Consider the following 25,706-nt stretch of genomic DNA (forward strand, 5'->3'; position numbering starts at 1 on the left):
AGGCTCACTCATAACCCTGAAAATCCTTTAAAAATTAAGACACTAAAAATTCAGGTGATGCAGATCCACGAATCAAGCATAGGACAGGAGAGACTTTATGAGTTGAGAGTTGGCCCTGGCCATGAGGAATTGAGTTGTAGAGAGGGAGCCTAGCTGAGCATCCTACCCAAAAAAAGAGACGCTATGCCCAGGAGAAGTAGTGTAGTACACAAAGCAAATCCTCCATGAGTACAATTTCAAGTATCCTTGGGTAATAAGTCTAGTTTTCTCTGATTGTTCTATGATCTGTCATATATTACTTGTGCCTCATTTTCTATTTCTTTTTTGTTTGTTTGGTTATTTTTGATGGAATCACCTAAGTGATTTGCCCAGGGTCACACAACTAGTAAGTATCTGAGGTCGGATTTGAATTCAGGTCCTCCTGACTCCAGGGCTGGTTCTCCAACCACTGTGCCACTGAGCTGCCCCTCTAATTTTCTATTTCTGAAAAATGTAGAGAAACTAAGTTCCCTTCCAGTTCTAAGATTCTCTGACTCTACTATCTTCATCCTAGGAATCTTCTGATATTAAAATGTACCAATATGAAATTGATATTTATTTGTTTGTTTATCCAGACCTGTGATTGTATTATTGTGGAACACCATATAAAGAGAAAAAGACATCAGAGCATTGAAATGTGTTGCCTAGGCCACATATCATTCCCTTTTCCTCTCTACTAGTATAGAAACCACCATATATAATCTATGTATACACTCACGCTTTTGCTACTATTCTTTGTGCTATAAAGGCCTTTGCTTTGAGCTAATTATGTCCTAATTTCTGATTAGTTGGAAGCAAAACAAGACTTGGTTTGCTTCAAATGATCTGGGTTCAAATCCTGCCCCCATCATTCCATCCGTACCCACACCAGAGGTTAGCCTCTACCACCACCCTCTACCACCACCCCTAACAGTATGTATACAAATTGAGGGAATAGCCTGGGGGGCGGTCTATGTGAATCATATATGGCAGATTGCTGAAGTCTATAAGAGGCAAAAAGTGGATAGCAAGAATAATTTAATAATATATGTAATATTTACACATATATTTCATGTGAGTTTGGATTTAGGAAACAATGAAAACTTATTTTAGTTAGAGATTCCACCATTCAGTCAGTCATTGACATTAGAAAACTTGGTTCTTGATTTTTCCTCTTCCTTACCTTCAAATCACTCTGGCTCTCATTGATTGGCCCACAACAGGTCCCCCACTTGGTTACTATTTGGGCCCTGATTGGCTCAGAGTGAATGCAAATAGCAGTTGTTTCTGTTTCAGCCAGAAACCCTGAGGGTCTTCCCCTCCAGATTGATTTTTTTTTTTGACTAGGTAAAGGAGGCCATTCTCTGCCTCAGTTTTTACCTAGCCTTAATCACTGAATGGGCATTGCCTCAGTCAAACTGAGACCTGTTAAAAAGGTCAAGGTCTTCCACTGCCTCCAGGGCCATCTCCAGCTGCCCAGATGGCTCCAGAGGAAAGAGTGAGGCTGGTGACTTTGCACAGCCCTCCCTCACCTAAATCCAATTCACTTTCATGGCATGGCATCACCTCCCCAATGTTATAGTCCTCTTCAAGAATGAAGGACAAATAACAACAACTTTCAGACCTAATGAATTGTCAAATCTGGTCATTTCTCCCTTTGAAATCTCTTTTGCATCTGTGCCTTCTTCATCACCCTAATCTAGGTTTTCACTATCATTTACCATTATTGTTTTTATTATCCTTTACAATAACCTTTTTTATTGTTCCTTTTATTTTAAAATTTTTCTTTCTCATGAACTTAGTAAACATCAACAAGAACATTTTTCTGTGCAAAGAAAAACAAAAAAGAGGTGTAATAATCTTATAACCTGCCTCCACTTTCTCCCACACACCTTACTGGCCTGGTCCATATTCTTGCCAAGGTAGTCTTCATCATACATACTTTTTTTTTTGTTTTGTTTTGTTTTTGCTAGGCAATGGGCTTAAGTGACTTGCCCAGGGTCATATAGCTAATAAGTGTCAAGTGTCTGAGGCCGGATTTGAACTCAGGTCTTCCTGACTCCAGGGCCGATGCTCTATCCACTGGACCACCTAGCTGCCCCATCATTTATACTTTTTGATCATATCACTCCTCTATGACCTTTCATTGAATCCCAACTGCCTATAAATGTTAAGCTTCTTAACACAGCATTCAAGGTTCTCCATAATGTGATACCAGCTTTATCTCAAACTATTCACCTTTATATATACTATACTCTAACCAAATAGTATTCTCCTGCCAACCTCTGTGCATATCTCATTCTGGACCATTCCCATGCCTTCTCACATGCTGTTCTCTGCTCTTAAAATACCCTAATCCTTCTTCTGATTTCCACTTGTTGAAGTCCTTTAAGACCTAACTCAAATTCCACATTGTCCATAAAGCCTTTCCTCTACCTGCCCCTCCTCTTGTCCAAATCAGAAATGATCTTTCTCCTATGGAGACCTTGGCTTGTACCCACCTTCTGAATTTCTTATACATCACTTTGCATTACGGTTATTTGTGTGTATGTGTGTGTGTGTGTGTGTGTGTGTGTGTGTGTGTGTGTGTGTGTGTGTGTGTGTGTGTGTGTGTGTGTGTGTATCATATTATTCTACTAGACCAGAGGTGGGGAACCTTCGGCCTCGAGGCCACATGTGGCCCTTTAGGTCTTCAAGTGAATCCAAACTTCACTGAACAAATCCTCTTAATAAAAGAACTTGTTCTATAAAACTTGGATTCAGTCAAAGGGCCTTACTTGAGGACCTAGAGGCCCATATGTGGCCTCGAGGTCGAGGGTTCCCCACTCCTGCACTAGATTATAAACTCCATGAGGGCAGGGAGCATGTCCCCTTTTAAGTTTTATATCTCTCCCAGCAGGCAACACAAGGTTCTGCATATGGTTGTTGCTTAATTAATATTTATGAAGTTGAATTATTTCCGCTATCATTATATGTATAATTACCTTCTAGTTGCAATTCCCTGGAAATTTTATTTACATCATCCTGTGATCGCCCATCAGTGATGACCACGATAACCTTGGGTATGCCTCTTCTTGTTCCTGCTTCGGCAGTAAACAAGGCATCTCGAACATGCTTAAGCGCTTTTCCTGAAAGAGTTTAAAAAAGTAAAGGGCTCAACTTCAGAATGACTCTCATTAAAACAACCAAAAAACTTGAAACCTTCAGTGAAACTTCCCTGACTAAGTGGACGTCAATAATAACAAATGGACTTCAAAAATATGTTTTCAGTAATTAAGTGATAATCATTCATTCTTTGGGGCTTCTCCTTACCTGTTTTTGTATTTCCGCCTTTGTAAGAAAGATTCTTAATCCCCTCAAGGAGAGTGTCCTTGGTTTTATATGTATTTAGTTTAAATTCTGTTCTGGGGTCATCAGTGAATTGAACAATGGACACCTGAGAATAGAAGGCATAAACTTTACTTCAGACTAGTTAACATTTTTCAAGGATCAATAAGTCTTTACTTTTTGCTTAATTTATCTCATAAATTTAACTGATATTTTACTTAATACATGTTATATAGTGGAGATCAAAATTGAGAATGGGATTAAAAACTACTTTCCTCCCCTGCAAATAGTCTATGGAGATAAGAAGTTCATTCTTACAAATGCCATATGAAAAAATAAGGAGGAAAATAAAACCTCCATATGACTGATAGAATTTTATTTTATAGATCAGAAAAACATGTTATAAAGAGGTCACATAACTTGACAAAGGTCAGAAAATTTGAGCTGAGAAAAGCCCAGACTGCCATATTCCCAGTTCCATGCCACGTTGGACCACTAGTTCATTAGATTTCACTTTGGAATTTATGAGATTGCATAAATTTTAAGAAAGTAATGAGGGAAAAAAAGAAAATATTTTTTTAAATTACAAACTCATGTTCCCCTGGCACTATATTTTTACTGACACTATATTTTTATGTGGTCGTCAAGTCAACCATTCTTTATCCAAGTCAGTTTTTTAACTTTTTAAAACTATCATTGGAAATAGAATGGACTGAATCATCCATCTGGTGAGACGTATCTATATATCTATATCTATATCTATATCTATAGATATAGATATGTATGTTTTATATGTGTATATTTTATTTGTGTATATATCTTTATATATACACAAACCATAAGTTTATACAAATGTGTGTTATTATACATATATGTATGCATATTGATATACACACACACACACACACACACATGCCAAATTCTATACTTTTCATTGGCGCCTATCATCATACAGACATGGCTTTCACCTCTCTGTTCTCTACATTAAAGAGCACTGAAATCTGGGAAGGCCAATCAGGGGAATGTTACAGACACATTTATGTCACTGTAGGTCCATTTTCTACCATTTGCCTTTATTTCTGGTACACTTTAGGCTTTTATGTGTTCTCAAAACAATGACAGAAGACAAAAAACAGTTTCATCACTACATTTTCATAGGCATTAGTTTTACAAAATAATGGACTGGTGTAATTGACTGGTGAGACTTACTTGAGTTCCATCCACTCCAATCTTGTCCAGGGCACCAACAGTATTATATAGAAATTTAATGATCTTATTGAAATTGTCATCTCCAATGCTCCAGGATCCATCCACCACGAACACTAGGTCTGCCTTGGCAGCCTTACAAACTGGACAACAAGAATTGTTTAAGAAATTTTCTATTTATGTCTCTCTTGAGGAAGAGGGTCTTAATCATTTTTGTGTCATGGACCCCTTTTGGCAGTCTGGTAGAGCCTACTGATACCTCAGAATAATTTTTTAAATTTACAATTTAAGGAAACTCTAAATTTTAGGTAGAAGTTAGTAGAAAAAAAAAAAGGACCCATTTTTTCCATCCAAATTCATGAACCCTTCAAAATTTATCCACAGGCCTCTTGGAGGACCATGGAGCCCAGGTCAAGAACCTTTGTCTTAAGGTCTTGATCATCATACATTGTTACTTACTGAAGGCAGAGGGAATGGTGTGAAAATTCATTTTTATTCTGCTCCATGAATACTGGTTCCCAGCTATCCTCCTAAATATCCATTAGCTCCTACAAAAACTCTGATAACCACTGATTTTAATTAAGTGAGGAGGTAAAAAGCATCACTTTGGAGTGGGGGTCAAAGGAACTTAGGAGGAGAGTTTTTCTAGGAATATATTGGAGACATGCTAAAAGTGAGAAAATAACAGTGTAAATGGAGAATGAGTTTATGGTCAGAGTGTTTTAAGATAATGAGAGAGTAATTGAGTATGGACATGCAGGTGCAAGTGTAACTCTGGTTATGCATTGAAACCTGTATGAGAAAGCCTGAATAGAAGGTAGGTAGGCTAGAGACTTGGGTCATTGTGCTGCTTTTGTGCAGCAATATCCTAGCACAAAGCGCTGTAAAGAAAAGCTATAAAATCAGACTGTGTCTTTTGCAGTGTAGCATGAATTTCTGAGCTCTTTTTAGTTGTTTTAGGAGCAGATTGTGAGGTAGGAAGTTAAGGTGTCAGGGCTATGAACAAGGCAATCTTGACCCCTTGTCTCCTCTCCTTTCCCACTTTTCTCTTCTATTTCACTTGGTGACCTCATTAGCTTCTATGGATTCAATCATCTCTATGCTGATGATTCTCAAACCCTCTTATCCAATCTTAACCTTTCTTCTAACCTTCAGGCCCCTATCTCCAACTAGATGTCCCACAGGCATCTTACATTCAGCATATCCAAAACTGAACTCATTATCTTTCCCACTGTTTCAAACTTCCCTATTACTGCTGAGGGCAACACTATCCTCCCTCTATCCTGGCTTGCAACCTATCTGTCATCCTTCGCTACTCACTATCTCTTACCCCTATATCCAATTTGTTGCCAAATCCTGTTGATTTTATATTTTTTAACACCTTTCAAACAAGCCCACTTCTCTTCTCTGCTGCTGTCACCACCCTGGTATAGACCCTCAACTTCTCAGATCTGAAATATTGCAATAGCCTGCTGGTTGGTCTGCCTGCCACAAGGCTCCTCCCATTCCATTCTACCCTCCACTCAGTCATCAAAGTGATTTTCCTAAAGAGTAGATTCAACCATGTCACCACCCTACTCGATGAACTCAGTGGCTCCCTATTACCTCCAGGATCAAATATAAAATCCTGTTTGGCATTCAAAGCTCCTTAAAACCTAGTCCACTCTCCTTCCCCCAAACACATACCTTTCCAAACTCCTTGTAGCTTAAGCTCCCTCCACCACTCATTTATACTTAGATCTAGTGACACTGGTCTCCTTGCTATTTCTCAAACAACACACTCCATCTCCCAACTCTGGCATTTCCACTGGCTGTCCTTTATTCATGGAATGTTCTCTCTCTTCACCTCCACCTCCTAGCTTCCCTGGCTTCCTTTAAGTCTCAGCTAAAATCCCACCTTCTACAGGAATCCATTCTTAAGCCCTTCTAATTCTAGTGCCTTTCTTCTATAAAGATTGATAGTATTAGTTATTTGCATGTTATCTTTCTCCCCATCTCCCACTAGATTATGAACTCGTTTTGGGCTGGGACTGCCTTCTGCCTTTCTATATATCCCCAGTTCTTAGTCCAGTGACTGACACATAAACTGACTTCATCGGTTGGAGAATGCCTTCCACCAGTACAAACTACAACCTTACAACAAAATTGTAAATGTTTATTCATAAACTTCCTAATTTTTTCTTCCCTGGCAGAAACATTCATTACTTTTGTTCTTTAGACTGAACATATTGAATGAAAATGGTCTATTTATAATAGATAATTCTCTTTCAGGACAAGAACTATGGCTTTATGCAGTTGCTTTGGTACTAACTCAGTGCAGTGTAACACATCTTTATTATTACATATGATATATTGAAACAACACATTTGTGCATCATATAATATGCAATTAATGTAGAACATAGTTCATTAATATTATATTTCATTTGCTCAATAGATTATATCAATAATATAATAGTAATCATAGTAAAATAGTTAACACAAAGGATGCCTTTGACTGCTCACTTAAGCTTTTAACTAATCAAATAAAATGACAAAAATTCAAAACTGCAAGTACATTATTATTATTATCTTACCTTCTTTTGCTGGAGGAATGGTTGGAAGAGGTGTGGTTGTTGCGGGTGGTAGAGTTGGAATTGGTCCTGGAAATTGGAGAAAATTAAAAAGAGCCCAAAAGAGATAATATCATTAAAGAGGCAATAATTATTTTGGGGGGGAGCTTCAATTATTTTGACAACATCCATCTGTTCTTCCTTAGAATTTTGTGGCTACAGACATCAACAACAATTTGTGGGAATTAGCTCATCTATTTCCTCATCTGCAGAGAGAAGGCCTGGGTGCCATTTTCAAATAATTCCATTTAGCCACCTGGAGCAAATTTAATGAAACCGTCAGCTCTAAAGTGGTTGTAACATTGATTTAGTGCAACAGTTCTGGGAAAAGTACGTTTCCCCTGAAAAAGTGCATCTGGAAAAAAATGTATTCTAGTTACTGGCCAAGTTCAAACACAGAAGAAGGCAGAAGCTCAACTTCTGTCTACATAATTAACAACAGAATATCAATTCTTGTTCAACTGAACTTCTTCTTCCAATACTACTGAATTGGGCATCATCAGAATCCAGACTGAGGGAGGAAAGAGTCTGACCATACTCCAAGCTCATCTGAAAACTCTGTAGTACTGGGTTAAATTCTGAAAGCTACATTTCAAAAGGAACATTGACTGTACAAAGTAACAGCAATATTGTTTGATGAAGAATTGTGAATGACTTAGCTATTTTCAGCAATACAATGATCCAAGATAATCCCAAAGGACTCATGATGAAGCATACTATCTGCCTCCAGACAAAGAACTGATACTGTTTGAATACAGACTGAAGCATGCTATTTTTCACTTTCTTTCTTTAATTTTTTCTATTTGAGTAGTACAAAATGACTAATATGGAAATGTTTTGCATAATTGCACATGTATAACCTATATCTGATTGCTTACCATCTCAGGAATGGAATGGGGAGAGAGGGACAGAATTTGGAACTCAAAACTTTAAATAGAAATGTTAAAAATTTTAAAAAAGAAAGAAAAAAGAGGGATTCTAATGAATTATGCAAGTACACATAAATTATATGCATTATAAATATAAAGGGAACAAATACAAACATATACATGTATGTATATATATATTTTTCTTTTTTACAAAGTAGCTTGGAAAGAATGGTACTGGCAGTTGGGGACGGGAAGGGCATGAATTCAACACTAGGAAAGGTTGGAATTGATCTTAGGTGTTCGAACTCTACATAGAGAAATCAACTGTAGGATATGACTAGCAAATGGTCATTCAGGCTTTTTATGAAGACTCCAGTGGGGAGAACCCACTAGTTCTTGGCCAGTCCAGGATAACTGAGATTATAACCTTAAATCTGCTTATATGAAACTTCCATCCACTTCTCCTATTTCTGCAATCTGGGGCCATTTGTTTAATTTCATTGGGTCCTTTAGACTAAGAAATAAACATTTCCTAAGGACAAAATAAAACAAAAACAAAAAGAACATTGACATCGACATTGATATTACATCTATGAAGCTACTAGAAGCTGAATTATATGAGAAACAATGAAAGGACGTGAGTGTGTTTACTTAGTTTGGAGAAAACACTACACATGTATAATTGACACCATCTTGTTTGCTTTCTTAATAGGTAAGAGAGAGTTGGAAAGAGAAAATTTGAAACTCAAAATATCTTTTAAAATGCTAATCAATAAATAAAAGTTTAGAAACAAAAAGACTGAAATTGATGACAGATGACTTCAAATATCTAAAGATTATCACAGAAAATAAAGAATATTTGTAGAAAATTTGGTTTCTAAGGCAAAAATAGTTACCATTGGGTAGAGTAGATAAAGGGAGGCAGATTTTAGCTCAAAATAAGGAAGAACTTTCTGACAATCAGAGTTGTCTGATAATCCAACAGGCTTCCTTGTGATAGCATTTATTTCCTGTCATTAGAAGTGTTTGAGCAGTTAGAGGTTTGAGCATTAGAAGTGTTTAAGTTTCAATATCAACTTTCATTGAACTGTGAAATGAATGACTATATTAGGTTGGTCTCTAATGTTCCCCCCAATTCTATGAGGTTTAACTATTAAACTAATAGCAATAATGAAATGAATTCATGTGGATTTTTAGTGTAATAAATTTTTTGCAAGTTTCCTAAAAGTCATTACAGTTCACCTCAAAGACACTGCATTTGATTCTTACAAAATCTTTGGAAGAAATGGTACGTTGATAATCATTATCAACCCTTCTCCCACATGAATACACACACAATCACAATAAAAATGTGAAAAACTAAGACATTGCTAATGTTTTATCTTTAAAGCAAGAGCAAAACTCAAGTGAAATTGTCAAATAGGTTCTTTATAGTTTGGAAGTCTGCCAAAGTAGCCAAAACAGTGTACTTGTGAAAATGAGCCATTAGGAACTAGGTGGAGCTCAATAGGAGCTGTTCACCATATATATATAATTGTCTTCTAAGATTTGTAGAGGTGGTGTGTAAATGAGGGAAGAGATTTGCTTTGCATTGGTCCCCAAGGCTGGGCAAAAGTCAATGGGTTAGAAGTTGCAATAAGATAAATTTTGGTGTAATTCATGAACTTTCTAATGAATACCACTCACAGACTGAATAATTATGAGGAATGTTATAGAAGAAAGTTTCCCCTGAATATGAAATTGGGCTGGGTAGCTTCTAAAGTCCTAAGATTCTAAGAGATCACCCAGTTCTGAAGGTCTATGACTCAAACTTTTGAGTCTCTTTCCTAAACAACTGTCCCTCCTTTTTTAAGGAAAGTGACATTATTGATGGCTTTTTGTATCTCAACCAATGAGACTTAAAAGATGTAGGCACAACCAACAACCCACACATAAAGATAAGAATACAGCGTTCAAATTCCTTGCCTCCATAGAGATTCCAAGTATAGCCTTGAGTAGTTGTATAAATCAGGGTTACCCCCAGAACAGTTATTAAAATGAAGGAATGTTCTATGTATGCAGACTTTAAATCAAGAGAAAGCTAGTGGGCTCCAATATATGCCATTTCATTAAGCTAACACTCTCCCTGGTCTTCAGAAATCTTCAAATAATGGACAATGTAAAATGCCTTCTTTTAATTGTGTATATTCCCCTTCGGCACATCAGATCTACAGCCAAGTTGGAAAAAATGGGAAAGCTTTTTAAGCTAGCAATAACTCCTCAGAGGGTCAATGAATGGGAGTTGATTGGCTTCATTCCCACCACCATGGCTCTGGTAATATGCCACTGTTTTAATGTCAGGACCTAGTTATTATGCCCTATTCCTCTTGCCACATACCACAAACTTTTCTTTATGGATTCTGATTACAATATAAGTCATTGTACCTGGGACTTTGTTAACCTATGGACTGATATCTAGTCCCCTATGAAGCATGTACCAAGGGTGGGGAAAAAAAAATCATAGTAATAAGGACCAGTGGAGGACCTGCAATGAATTTCATGACTGGAGAAGAGATTGGAACTTGATTTATGAGCCAGCCAGGCTACCCCATCCCAAATGTCAATCTATGACTCTATGAGAATCTATTAGAGAGAATGCACAGTTCACTTACGTGTTTTTTCCATTATGCTTACACTAGGTCCTGTTATCTCTTGGAGTTGTGTATAAACACTAATTTTGTGCTCTGAATCAGGCATAAGTCCATAGAAGCAATGGCTAGATGTTCCTCCACCCATGGTAGATTCTTGCTTCTTCCCATCTGTGATAAAAAAAAAAAAGAAAAATACATAGCAAGGTCATTTGCCATTGGACTTTCTATATACATGGCCTGGGGAGACTTATCAAAGTTTTCAGATAAGTTGTGGAAGGGTTGCATGTAGACTGAGTTTCAACAAACTGAATCATAGTTTAAATCCATAAGTCAGTTGAGAGAGGCAGGGTGACTTGTTGGATTGAGGCCTAGCCTTAAAGTCAGAAAATCCTGGGTTCAAGTCTTGCCTCTGACATATAGTGACTGTGTGACGCTGAGCAAGTCACTTCTAAGTGCTTTGGGCATCTGTAGAAGGCCTTAACTCAAAGAGAAGGTGCTGGGGGCAGCGAGGTAGTGCAGTGGATAGAGCTCTGGACTTGGAGTCAAGAGGACCTGAGTTCAAATTCGGCTTCAGACACGACACTAGCTGTGTGATCCTGGACAAGTCACTTAACCCCAAATGCCTCACTGAAAAGCAAAAATAAATAAATAAATAAATAAAACAAAGAGAAGGTGCTGACCTGGATTGGTAGCAGGACTTTCCTCATCCAGGAATTCTCTATTCCAATGAATCCCTGACTACTCCCTAATTCTAAGGAAGTTTACAATTAGAGGAATCCGGAAGTGATGCCTCTGTTGACCAAAGAGTCATTTTGGATCGACAATTTAACCATTGTGTAAGTGTGGATGTGAGTATAATCAAGAGTAGGACATACCTGAAATCAGCCTCAGGTCAGTCAGCAAGTCAGTAAACATTTATTAAGTGCCTACTATATGCCAGGCACTGTGCTAAGCACTGTGGATACAAAAACTAGGCAAAAGACAATCTCTGCCCTCAAGGAGCTCACAATCTAAAGGGAGAGAAAACAAGCAAATATGTACAAACAAGCCATATACAGGATTAAAAGGAAATAATTAACAGAAAGAAGGCTCTAGAACTAAGAGGCATTAAGGAAGGCTTCCAGTAGAAGGTGGGGTTTTGGTTGGGCTTTAAAGAGCCAGGGCATCAAGGTCAGAGGTGGAACAGTCTTCTATGTATTAACACAGAGGAGGTGGGAGAATTTGTCTCAATATGATGAAAATTCCCAGGAATTCCTACCAGCCTGTATAATGCAATAGAACAATGAGTTTGGAATCAAAGGACCTGTGGACCACTTACTATGACCTAGGTTGACCTTGGACAAGTCATTTCACCTACTAGGGCCTTAGTTTCCTCATATATAAAATGAGAATAGTGATGTTAACAGCACCTACACAACAAAGCTATTCTGAGAAAAGTGCTTCATCATTCTTAAATTACTATAAGAATTGGGATGGTTGTTGCTAGCACCACTGAGGTGGATCCTATAGGCGATACTCTTCTTTTTTATAGATACATCCCTAGATGGCACAGTGGGTAGAGCACTAGATTTGAAGTAAGGAAAACCTGAGCTCAAATCTAGCCTCAGACATGTACTAGCTGTGTAACCCAGGACAAGTTACTTCATTTCTCTGGGCCTAGGTCTCTTCACCTATAAGAGGATTGAATTTGATGGTCTCTAAGGTAAATTCTAGCTCTAAATCTATGACCTACTAAAACAACAAATTTAACTGAAAAGTGTTTCAGTCAAATTCTTTTATGTAACAATGTCACAACCAGGAGATCTGGAACCAGAAGGAACCCAAGAGGATGCAGCCTTCATTTTGCAGATCAGGAGGCCAACAAACAAATAAATTAAATGACTGCCTTGTAGTAAGAGACATAGTGGAGAACCCAGGTTCTCTGACTCCCAATCGAATACCCTTCCCACTGTACCAGTATATCCAAAGACATAATTATTTTGGCCCCATAATTAAGTCCTGAAAAGGATGGTTAGGCTGATGCCTACTTAAGCCCCTGCCTGAAGATTAGAACACAGAATGGGAGAGACCAGGAATCTGGGTATTCTTTATCACCTACGAAGCTGTAGATTGTGGGCTTTCTGGTACTACGGAGTCAATAATAATAGCTAATGTTGATATAGTACTTTAAGGTTTACAAAGTGTTTTCCATGTGTTATCTCATTTGATCCCCACAAGAACCCTGAGAGGTAGGTACTGCTACTATCTCCATTTTGCAGATAAGGAAAACTGGGGCTAAGAGAGGTTATGACTTGCCCAGGGTTACACAGATAGTAAGTACCTAAGGCAGGATTTGAATTCATGTCTTCCTCACTCCAAGTCCTTGTTGTTGCTGAGTCATTTCAGTTGTATCCGATTCTTCTGTGATCCCATTTGGGATTTTCTTGGCAGAGACACTGGAGTGGTTTGCCATTTCCTTCTCCAGCTCATTTTCCAGATGAGGAAACTGAGGCAAACAAGGTTAAGTGATTTGCCCAGACACTGCTAGTAAGTGTCTGAGGCCAATTTGAATTCAGACCCAGCGTTCAATCCACTGTACCAGTTGCCTGTAGTTCCATAAAGCCTCAAGTCTTGGGAACCTGCCTTCCCTCTTGCCCCTAGTAGACTTCTTTTTTGCTTGGATTACTAGACTACCTGGCAGGGCAGCCATCTAGCTTTCATGTGAATCCATGAGAGGCTTCTGACATCTGCATTACATAATGCCCTGGATTCAGAGTCAAGAGAATGAGGTACATGTCCTGGCTCTGTCACCTCCTCTCTGTGTAATCCTCAGCAAACCCTTAACTTCTCTATTCTTCATTTGATTGATCTAGAAAATGAGGCTAATATTTGTCATGCCTACCTCACAGTGAAGGACCAAATGAGATATTGTATGAAAGGAGCTTTATAAACCCTAAAGTATTCTTTGAATGTCAGTAATTATTTTCTTTTTTTTTTAAATCATGCATGTTGGAATGCCTATCAACTACTTTAAATTTTCTGCATTTTTCATTCCTTCTAAATTCTTCTTGATATAATGTCTTACATTTATACAGTGCCTTCTACTGTATTAACATATTTAGCACGCATAGCGAATAGAGAGCTGGCCTTGGAGCCAGAAAGACCCAAGTTCACATGCTGTCCTGACACAAGCAAATCATTTAACTCTCTCAGTGCTCGGCAGATTCTAGGCAATTAGTTGAAGAGAAGGTGCCAACCTGCATCAATGGAGGAAGTTTCCCCACCAGGGAGTTCCCAAAGCCAATGAATTCATAGGTCCAGTCTTTAGCCCTTTATATTTTTAGAATGATTTCATATGACCTCTTCCTATCTGATGGCCAAAAAACCATGTGAGATAGGTAATACCTAGCATAGCACAAAGGGGAGAATATTGGATATTGGATATTGGACACAAAAGAAGTAGGCTTAAATCCTGACCTGCTACCTGTTCAGTCAATAGCTGATCAACAAGCATTTATTAAGTGCTGGCTATGGGACAGGATATATGGTGTTTTATGATCTTGTATGAACCACAGTTAGGGCAGCTAGGTAGTACAGTGGATAAAGTGCTGGGGCCTGGAGTCAGGAAGACCTAAGTTCAAATCTGGCCTCGGACACTTATTAGCTGTGTGACCCTAAGAAGTTCACTTAACCGTGTTTGCCTCAATTTCTCATCTATAAATGAGCTGTGTTTTACCTCTCAGAAAGAGGAATCTTCCTGCCTTCAGGCCTGACATTCTAGCCACTGTCCAACACTAATGAGTTCACCAGTGGCATTGTTATTTAGTCTCAAAAATATATATGACTGAATGAGAAACAGAGAGAGAGAGAGAGAGACAAAGAGAGAGAGCTCACATTTATTAAATGCTTACTATGGGGCCAGACATGCTGAAGACTGGGGACATACATAAAAAGAAGCAAGAAGTCCCTGCCCCCAAGGGGTTTACATTCTAATGAGAGATAACAGCACATTAAGGGGATTGGGAAACTGAGAAGCTGGGAAAAAGTGGGAGCAGGAGGGGTGTTGGTGCTCATGTGGTGGGATGGCTAGAGATGGAATTGCAATAGAGGCTTGAGCAAAGTGAGGCCCAAAGGGATCTCCCATAGCCCAGGATGGGCCAAGGGATCACTGCATGTCTTCCTACTGTAAACATTCTCAGTGGTGGTGACTGATGTTATTGCTTCTAAACAGCTGGTAATCCTGTGTTAGCTTCCTGTGGAAGAATAGGCTCCTGGCATCTGAAGACTTTCAAGGGTGGAGTTAATAAGACAATGAAAACATCCTATCTGAAAGCTAGTCACCCAATCTGACCTCTGCTCCCCTCACAAAAGGTCCAAATATACATTTCCCCTTTTATCTTGAAGCTACTGATAAGCAATGGTTGCCAGTGAGTTGATTAGCAACAATAATGAAGAAATGGGCTTCAGAGTGAATGAGCTGTGGCCTAATTGAATCACAAAATCTTTTAGTGTATTAAATGTTAATGAGAAAATGAACAGTACTTTTTGTTCATTCTCGTTCAGCCTGGGATCCGCTGAAGACATTTCTGGCTGCTCCCCCATTATGCTGAGGAAATACAAGTTGGGGTAACTCCCAGATAAGAAGGAAGTGTGGGCTCAGGTTCCTGCCAGCAGAGATCTTGGCTTCACAAACAGCTTATTTGTTTCAGGCTTCCAGATTCATGCTATCTGTTCATTGATTACGTAGTACAACAAATAAGCTAACTTTCTAGGAGATTTGTACTTGTAGATTTGACTGATTGTATTTGTACAGTTAGTTTCATTCATCTTTTGAACCATTTTGTATAACTTTTTTAAAGGTGGAGACTGTCTACATAAATCAATTTCCCTTCATTTTTACCTTTTAAATACTGAAGAGTATATATATATATTATATACTTACATATAATGTATATGTATACACTATATATTATATATATACATATACACACAAATACATGTGTGTGTGCACTCCTGTGTATGTGGGTATATACATATAGGCAGTTAAGTGGTACAGTGTGGATACAGCACCGGGCCTGGAGTCAGGAACACCTGAATTCAAATCTGACCTTAGACATTTACTAGCTGTGTGACCCTGGGCAAGTCATTTAGCCCTATTTGCCTTCATTTCTTCATCTGTAAAAATGAGCTGGAAAAGGACACAGCAAACCATTCTAGTATCTTTGCCAAGAAAATCCCAAATGGGGTCACAACCAGTTGGACATGACTGAAATGACTGAATGACAACTACATATATGCATGTATGTGTGTATGCATATGTATATGTGTGTATATACGTACACACACACACTTATGTTTCATCTTGGTATTGTTATTTACTATGAATGTCCATCACAATATTCTTTCAATTGGTAATGAGAGAAGAGCCCCTTCTGCTTATCCACTAATTTGATAGGAAGTCCTTTAAAACAGTTTCTTTCACTCTGTTGGTACCTCAGTGAAATCTCTGCAGACTTTAAACAAATGTGATATAGTAAAAAGAACATTAATCATGGAATCAGATCCCCTGGCCTCAAATCTCAACCCACTCAGTTACTATTTCTGTGATCTTGGACAAGTTATTTCACTTTAGCCTCAGTTCCCTCATCTGTAAATTGGGGCTAATACTACTTTCAATGCCACCTTCATATTATTGTTAGGATCAGATGAATGTTTTAATTACAAAACACTAAATGAAGAGGACATTGTTATTCTGCTTAATCATGTTAATAATAACAAACTCCTTTTTCTGTACAAGAAGTTTTTAGTCCCTTAGAAAAGGAGATTGATTCTAAGAATGATTGAGCAAAGAAAATAAACAAACCTTATGTTTACTTGAAAGCTACAACCCCCATGAGAAAATGAGCTCACGTATCCCATATGCAGGTAGTTACTTGAACTAATAAAAAAGGGAAGGGATATCCTTACACCGAGTGATGCCAAGAAAAATATAAAACTAAAATGCAGACAGCCAGATGGGGTGTAAACCCAAGTACATCTTATTGTATGTTATTCTGGTCTCCCTGAGTAGGAGCTTGCTGAGAAGCCACATGGCCCCATGGACAGAGTGCTAGACTAGGTGTCCAAAAGACCCGGGCTCAGATCCTGTTTTAGACACTTACTAGTTGTGTGACCATGGGTAAGTCAATTAACCTATCTGAGCTTCAGTGTATTCACAGGTAAAATGAATATAATAATAGAATCTACCTCCCAGAACTACATCAGGGTGAGCTGTGACTGTGTCCTGTGTATCTTTCTATCCTACCCCCCTGCTCCCCACAGTACCAAGGACAATAATGAGCACCAAGGAGGTGATTGGAAAGCACCTGTCAAAGCCATCATCTTACCTCTGCGATTCTCTATGGCGACCCTGTAAGCAGTGGCATGATTGTGAAGCTTCCACTTGACACACAAACTATTTGTCTGAATTCTGTCTGCTTCAAGATCTGTCACTCCCAAGAACACTAGAATGAAATGGAAATATTAGTATCTTCATTCTGTGGGAAATGTCCTCTTTTATAGTGTCCTATTTGTATACAGAATGAAATTTTTAGGGTTAGGTTTAGGGTTCCAAAAACAATTCTGGAATTAAATTCAAAATAAGATAATATCTGAAATGCTCCTGCATTCCATACTCTAAGGAACAGAAGAGTACTATGGTACAGTAATGAACAAATAAAATACAAATATCAACAAAGGTATCAAAGAAAAACTCATTCCATTGAAATTGCTCTCTCCAAAGTTACCAATGAGCTCTTAGTTACCAAATCCAATGGCCTTTTCTCAACCCTCATCCTCCTTGACTTCTGGGCAGCCTTTGACACTTTTAATCACTCATTCCTCCTTGATGCTCTCTATATTTGAGGACAATGATCCACCCAAAATCTTAATTGAAGGCCAAAAAGGAGTCAAATAAAAAGCATATTAACAAGCAAATTATTTTAAATTAAACTAAAAGCATAAAAGAGCTAACTAATGAAATTAGTTTTGGGATTTGGGAGTGACATCACAGAAGTTTGGTCTGTTTTATTTAATGAATAGGGAATATAAAATTTATTTCATGGCAACGATGAATATTTAAATACACTTCATCAATTTTATAGGTATTAATTGATTTCTGTGTATTCAGAGGGAGAGGAGGGAGATAGTTGGGAGTTCATGGCAATGACAACTCCCAAATTTGGGGACAGTATAAGACCCCCTACTAGAGAAGATAAGCTTAAGTGAATCAAGTTCATTTGGTGGACAGCTTAAAGGCAGAACAAATCTCCCTATGGCATAATTTTGACTAGGGCTTATTCCTGCCTGACAGTAGACTCTGTCAAAGAATTTGGGAAATTTTGCCTCATTTGAAAAATTAAAGCAAAATTTTTTTTCTATAAGCTTTTATCACATCCACCTGTTTCATGTAATGTCAATCTTCTCTATCAATGCCAAATATGAACTACTTTCCTGCCTTACAAAAGTATAACAAACACTAGATAGGCTGTACCCTGTTTCACTAATGAGGTTCTGGATGTTAATATTATTTTCTATAAAAGATCTAGGTCCAAAAAAGAAAAAGAAAAAACCATTTGTAAAAGAATAATTAATCAATGAACCAAAAGGTAGGATTATGGTGGAAACCAATTTGCAAAGTCATGTCTGAAGACTGAAACCAGCAGAATATGAGACTTACAAGTCTTCAAATCGCTTGTCAAAGCATCACTGAAGCCAGAAGGATAAGAGGCAAACACTTTCACGTTGTATTCTGTTCCACTGACAAGATTTCGAATCAGAATGGTGTTAATATCATTCCCCACAAATGTCTCTAATGCTTGGCCAGGAGCTGAAGGAACAGAGAAAATGAACTTTAGTAATAAAGGAGTTGGCAGAAAAGAAAATCACTTGAAACTTACCCAAGGAGGCAATGTTACTTTCATACACAATGACAAGATCAAATAGTTATCTGAAAAAAAAATGGAGCAAAGCAAATTGATCTTTAAAAATGCACTTACTACTAATGGGTTTATAAACAATCCTGTAGCCCTTTGGTGGTGAAGATGGGGGATCCCAAGTAATTCTCAATCTGTTATACCATTCATCTGAGACACGTAAATTTCGGGGACCAGAGAGTGGCACTAAAATGGAGAAAAATATTGGTAAAGTATTGTACTCATCTATTCTTCTTGTGTAGCTGTTAAACAGAGAAGTTAAAGGTAGGAAAGGGAAATGTCAAAAAAGAGCCCTCTTTTTATAGGTCAGTACAAAAGAACTCCTCCTTGTAGTAGCTTATCCTCCTAAGAGTCCAAGATACCATTTTGACAGAAGCCCCCATCAGTGAAACCCATTCTTCAGTAGGTACCAAGAAGCAGCTCCTAAACAATTCATCTTGAGGAGAGCTTTGGGGATTCTCAGTAATCCTTAAGAATTACTAAAATAGCTTTAATGCTTTTGATAAAATATTAATAGTAATGTCCAAACCCTTCATAGGGAGATGCTTTCACCCTATACACTCATCAAATTGATCAGAGACCCCCCCCATATTCTCCTCCTATAGTTCAGCTGATACAAGTCAAAGCTCATTGCAACAAACTCAGAATAACTGTTGACATTCATTGGGTTGAAATTTGATTGTGGTGAATACTGCTTGAAAAAAAATAGCCATCAATAGATGCTTAGGTATCTTTTTATTCTATAAAGATGTAGTGGACAGTCTGTTATTCCTTTGTTTTGTAATGGGGCTTGACCCAATTCAATTAGTAAACAGATATTGAGTATCTACTATGTGAAAGGCACTATGTTGAGTGCTAAGTGTACAATGATTAAAAGAAACCCTATAGTCTTTTGCCCTCAAGGATGATATAGTCTACTAACTTTGTCTTATGGTACAAAGTAGAGTGTGATAGAGACAAAAGAGAGATTCAGAGAAAGTGCTCTAAAAATCTGAGAAGATAATAGAGCCATACCATCTATGATACAACAGAAATACTAATAGTGATGCTTAGTCTTAAAATTGGGTCTATTTGGCTTTTAAAATAAATTGAATATAAGGTAAGGGAGCTGAGACAAGAAGCAGGGGACACTGGTAAAATCAGGGTAACAGTGCTCTCTGAAAACACTGTGTTCTGTCCCCTGCCTCAAAATTGCTTGATTAAGGAACCGGAGACATTCAGCCAAAAGAACATGTTCACTGTCTGCAAGTATTTAAAAAACTGTTACATGTAATGAATAACAGAATTGCTATGCTTGGTCTGAGTGGGCAAAACTAGTAATGATGGGTTGAAATTATAGAGAGGTAGATTTCAGCTTGATATAAAGAAAAATTTTCAAACAATTCAAGGATCCCAAAGTAAAATGGGCTATTTTGAGAGATGGTGGGATTCTCCCTCACTAGAGGTTTTCAGAAGAAAGTGGTTTGACCACTTGTTGGGTATGCCATAGATGGGAATCCAGTTCAGGAGCAGACTGGCTTCTGTGATGTTATATAATTCTGTGATTCTGTGTTCTCATTTGTCTTGAGTCATAACAATATCTCAGTATGGTCAAAATGTTAAGTCAGGTCATGTAACTAAGGAAATGGAACTGACCTAAGTAAGACTCAACACAACCAAATCCCATGGAACTAGAAACTGATTCATCTGTCTTGAATCTAAAATAAATTGGGCAGCAGTTCTAAAATGTAATATGCTTTTTTGTGGGGCATTGTATTTTCTGTCATTCCATTTACATTTTCTTAGCCATTGAACAGCACTGGAAATTAGCAGAACAGGAGGAAAGGGAAATGATAGTACTATTAAATGGAAGAGCCACTGCAAATTTTGTAAGCCAAGTAGAATATGAACAGCTGGATTTTCTCCCTCCCTCCTTTCTTTCCTTCCTTCTCCCTTTCCTTCCTTCCTTCCATCCTCCCTCCCTTCCTTCTTTCCTTCCTTCATTCTATCTTCCTTCTATCTCTTCTCTCCCTTTCTTCCTTCTTTGAATACTCCCTCACTCTCTTCCTTCTACCCTCCCTTCGTCTTTTCTTTTTATTCTCTCTTCTTTCCTATCCTATCCTTCTCTCTCTTCCTTACTTTCTTCCTTCCATCCTTCCTTCCTTTCTTCCTCCCATCCTTCCTTCCTTTCTTCCTCCCATCCTTCCTTCCCTTCTTCTTTCTTTCCTTTCTTCCTCTTTTGCTTTTTGCTTTAAGTTTTATTGATTAATTTTGGTTTTACATCATAGTTATTTCCAGATTTAGCTTGTTTTCTCCCCTTGCCCCACCTTCTACTCCCCAGAGAGCTTTCCCTTATAAACATCTGAAAAAAAATACAGGTAAGCAAAATCAAGCAATATAGTGATAATGTCCTGGAAGTAGATGCAACATTCCACCCTCAGAGTCTCCAACCTCCCCAGTGAAATGAAGGAGGTACATGTCCTCAGATGTTCTCTGTGGACCAAATTGGTCACCACCATTAAACTGCATCTGCCTTCATTTGGGGTTCTTTTAATTTACATTACTGGAGTCATTAAGTATGTTGTTTCCTTGGGTTCACTTACTTCACTCTGCATCAGTTCATATAAGTCTCCTCAAGTTTCTCTTAATTCCACATATTCACCACTCCTTATGGCACAGTAATTATTCATTACATTCATAAGCCGCTATTTCTTTCAGTCATTCACCAATGGAGGGGCACTTATTTTGTTTCCACTTATTTGCTAACACAAAAGAGTGCTTGCTACTTCCTTGTTCTATATGCCCAGGATTAGGATCTTTGGATCAAGGATAGGATCAGCTGCCTCACAGAATTCCAAACTGCTCTCCAAAATGGCTGGATCAATTTATAACTCCACCAATAGTGTAGTAGAGTACCTTTCTTCCCACAGCACCTCTAACATTGACTATTTATGTCTTTTGTTATCTTTGCCAATTTGGACGAGCTGAATTTTTAACTGATTCACCAGAGAAATCTACACATTCCCAGACTGAATGTATGGTGTTGAGTGGAAACCTCAGGTTCATACTACCATCTACTTAATGCTAACATCATAGCACAGATATCAGAATGTACCTAACTGTTTCTCAGGAGCATAAATAATATGCTCCTGAAAAATAATAAAAATTTTCATTTATGAAAATAATAAAATTTCAATCATACTGTTATCCAGGGAAAGGGGGTTTATACTCACAGGTTTTTCCAGGGGCTGACACACTGACCCCTTCTCCATCAGAGTAAATGGGAGTCACAGTGACTTTGTATTCAGTATCTGAAAGCAGAGGCTTGAGAAGAAGTTGGTTCTGTTTTCCTGGCACCATAACCTAGATTGAAAATCAAAGCCCCACATTTATAAATCTCCTGGACTTTTCTTCCTAATATTTCAATATAAGCAGAGCCTCTTAGGCTCTTGACATAATCAGAATTGAGGGCTGAGGGAGAAATGGAGGGAGAGGAGAGAAAATAAAAAGGGGAAAGTATGAGACAGATTTTCTGTCTGCATCTCACCCTCATGGGCACCTTTTGATTCCAACCATTAATACAGAAGGTTTAAATCTGGGACTCCGATGAGTTGTACTGAATAATATTCTTCTCTCTCTATCCCAAACCTTTGGAAATCATCCAGATCCAAATGACTAATGTTCTGTATGAAAAGCAGGTGTTTGTGGCTCTTGGGGAGGTCAGTTCACAACATCAGCCTGCTATCTTTGTGACTCAGTATAAGTAGTCCCTTGAAAATTCAGTCTTTCATTATTTTGTTATCCCCTCAGCTATAACCCAATCCCAAGATTTGCTTGTTTAAATCACAAATTGGCAGGTATTAGCTGAAAACTAGAGCACTACACACCCCATGTAAATCTTCTGAGACAGCAACTACCAAAAAAAAATAAAAAAGGAAGTATACAGGTGAAGCTTTTATATACTGAAGTATACTGAAGCTTTTATAACTCAGGAGGGTGTTTCCTAGATAACAAGCACCACCTCCCTGTCTCTCTAAGGAGCTCCAAAAAGAAAGTTGGTTGAGGTGTTAGGTACTCATAGAAGGGAAGTAAAAGCTGCAGGTTCTACAAGCATCACTGTAAGTAAATTCTGATCTCCCAAATATTCTCTCAATGCTAATCCCACAATAAGTTCTTCTGGTCTTTTCTGTGGTAATTCTCCTGCATACCACCTGATCAGTCAAGAAAACAAATCATTTTTGGTAAAGATGCTGGGCTGCCAATTTTGCCTGTAAAGGGTTAAGGGAGTCAAAGGCCAGAGACAGCTGGAGTTGCTCCTCAAAGGAAGGGCCAGGGTAAAAAGCCAGCAGGCGTAACTATGGGATTTGGCTCAGTTGCTCTGCCTTTGGATGAGAGGAAACCAATAAATCATGAACTAAACCCTAGAAAGCCTTTAGTTGAACCCTGAAGTGAACGTAGCTTGGATTTGGTCAAGCCTTCAAAACAATACGTTGCTTTTTTTAAAAAAAAAATATAATAAAAGGAAGTCTAACTTGGGTGACTTTATATTGGTTTGGGGAGTCAATTATGTGCCCCTCTTTAGGAAGGCACAGAGAAAATGCCCATGGCTATAATTAATTTGGGACTTGGAAGTAAAGTACTAGAGGCAAAGAGAACACTTGGTCAGAGCCTTTAGGAAACTGTAGTAAGGATGTTTAATTGCTTCATCCTTAGACTAATTTGGCCTCAAACATAGAAAATGGAAAGGTTTTGGTTTGGCCCAATTTGTATTACTCATTTGATATAGTTTCTTTAAGACAATTCCTTTCAACCTTCTGTTTCTGTCTCCATTTCTCTTTGTCTCTCTGTCTCTGTCTGTTTCTCTGTCTCTTTGTCTCTCTCTCTCTCTCCCTCCCTGCTAATGAGGGAATTCTTTTAAGTTAATTTTCAAACAATCCACCCAAGTTGATGTACCAGAAATTAAGGTCATTGCATGATCCATTATGTTATATCTCTGAAACTGAGAACCATTTCACCTTGGAACCTATCAAAATTCACAACTGGAAGCTATTATCCTTAGCACCTGGACTACTGAAAGACTGTCAGGGCGTTTTCTGCCTCATTTAGTTGTCACTTGCAATGTGTTGAAGAAGCTTTTCTTAGGTTTTATAACTCACAAATTACTTTACCTCAGCTACACACCAAAGAGTAACATTTAAATTTCCTCCATGGAATGTCCCTAAGTGTCTCTTCCTTAGTGATTGATTGTCTTGCCAGATAAGCTGGCCAGAAAAGGTGGTGTAGTAAATAGAACACTGGACCTTGAGTCAGGAAGACTCATCCTCCTGAGTTCAAATCCAGCCTCAGACACTTATTAGCTGTGCAGCCCTGGGCAAGTCACTTGATCCCATTTGCCTCAGTTTCCTCCTCTGTAAAATGAACTGGAAATGGCAAACCACAAGTATCTTTGGCAAGAAAACCCCAAATGGTCACAAAGAATCAGACCCAACTGAACAACACTATTGTTTCTGGGCAGATCCCACAAGAAGATTCTCATTTTCAAATGGGGAGTGAATTGAGCCCAATATATCATGATATTTTCTGAAAGAGAACTCCAGCATGAAGGAATTTTATTCCAAATCTTCTAATATTCAAAAAAAAATTTTAAGTGATTTTTTTTTATTGATTGACACAGGTAAAACACTGGACTCTGAGTCAGGAATATATGAATTCAAATCATACCACAAACTAACTTAACTAAATTGTGCCTCAGATTCCTTATTTATATAATTATAGCTTTTGATGTCACTTCCAGCTCTAAATTTATGATCTTATGAATTCTGCACTCAGGTCACCATTGTGAGTTTTGATATTCAAGTTATAGAGAAATTTGGAGCTCATGGAACTTTAATTCTAAATAAATATGAGACTACAATCCCCTGCCAACAGAAAAGAAACAATCTATTGGTGGCTCTCATCCAAATCTCCATAGAGTTGAGTAATGCGATGCTGTAAAAATAACTGATGCTGCTCAAGACTGAACTAGTTTCAACTCTTAGGCATCTCTGAGTACTAATGGCTACAAAGATGACATCTGGTCCTTCATCATCTCTTTCCTTGTACTCCATTGAGTTATTTGGTGGTCTTCCCCAGCTATCATATAAGATCCTGGAGACCAAGAAAATACCTCTTTTGGGGGGCTCCACTCAAAGCCTTGCCCAATTTTGCACACACAGGGGTACTTAATAATCTGTATTTAATTGGGTTTTCCCTCCAAGATCTCAAACGGTTTATATTAGAAACCTTTAGTAGTGACATCCAATATTTGTAAATGTGTGTTTCTAAACACTTCACATTTGCAGTTTCTCTTACAAGAGTGGCATAGTGTAAGTGTAATTACCTTTCTTTTACACATGTCAAAGTCTACATAATAGTGCCACAGACATGCACTCCTAAATTTTGACATTTACAGACCTCTAGGAGAACCCAGACAAAATTGGCCCCAGGATTGCCAGTCATGGATGGGTTAGCACATTGCCTCTGGCATCCAGTAAGTGATAAATGCTTGTTGATTGACTAGTTGATCATCAGAGGTAGTAGCCACAATGATTAAAATCAAAGATGTGTGTGGAACTTGGAGTCTCAGAGTTTGAGTTCCAAGTCCAATTCTACTACCTAATAGCTGCATATCAGCAGAGCCTTCCAGAAATAGATTGACGATCCTATTTTTATTGTCTTAAGAGTAAAAGAAGATCAAAAGTCAGAATGTCATTTTAAGTTGCTCTGAACTTTTCTCTTTTGCATTATTGTTATGCTCTGTCCTAAATAAAGGGGAAAATGGAATAAGCATTTATACAAAGTCTACCCACAATGCCTCCTCACAATAGCCCTGGGAGGTAGATGCTGTTACTATTGAGATTTTACAGTTGAGGAAACTAAAGCAAACAGAGGTTTTGTGACTTATGCAGGGTCACACGGCTAGTAAGTGTCTAAGGTCGTATTTTGGGGGTATCTATGTGGCACAGTGGATAGAGCCTTGGACTTGGAATCAGGAAAACTCATCTTCCTGAGTTCAAATCCTGCCTCAGACACTTTACTAGCTGCGTGACCCTTCTGAGCAAGTCACTTAACCCTG

At 38.1% G+C, this 25,706-nt stretch overlaps 1 protein-coding gene across 2 annotated transcripts in view; it reads right to left on the reverse strand.

Moving 5' to 3' along the window:
- Positions 1-25,706, reverse strand: part of COL14A1 (collagen type XIV alpha 1 chain) — a 250,358-nt gene that overhangs the window by 97,039 nt on the left and 127,613 nt on the right. For both annotated transcript variants that reach the window (XM_027854062.1, XM_027854061.1), the window contains exons 21-29: positions 21,826-21,955; positions 18,677-18,799; positions 18,358-18,507; positions 17,027-17,143; positions 10,683-10,829; positions 7,127-7,192; positions 4,555-4,694; positions 3,331-3,454; positions 3,003-3,146 (exon numbers count right to left, since the gene is read on the reverse strand). In XM_027854062.1, coding sequence (XP_027709863.1) covers positions 3,003-3,146; positions 3,331-3,454; positions 4,555-4,694; positions 7,127-7,192; positions 10,683-10,829; positions 17,027-17,143; positions 18,358-18,507; positions 18,677-18,799; positions 21,826-21,955 — 1,141 coding nt within the window. The remainder of the gene's footprint in view (positions 1-3,002; positions 3,147-3,330; positions 3,455-4,554; positions 4,695-7,126; positions 7,193-10,682; positions 10,830-17,026; positions 17,144-18,357; positions 18,508-18,676; positions 18,800-21,825; positions 21,956-25,706) is intronic.

Source organism: Vombatus ursinus, unplaced genomic scaffold (assembly GCF_900497805.2).
Source record: "Vombatus ursinus unplaced genomic scaffold, bare-nosed wombat genome assembly UNPS02010284.1, whole genome shotgun sequence".
Taxonomy (NCBI): domain Eukaryota; kingdom Metazoa; phylum Chordata; class Mammalia; order Diprotodontia; family Vombatidae; genus Vombatus; species Vombatus ursinus.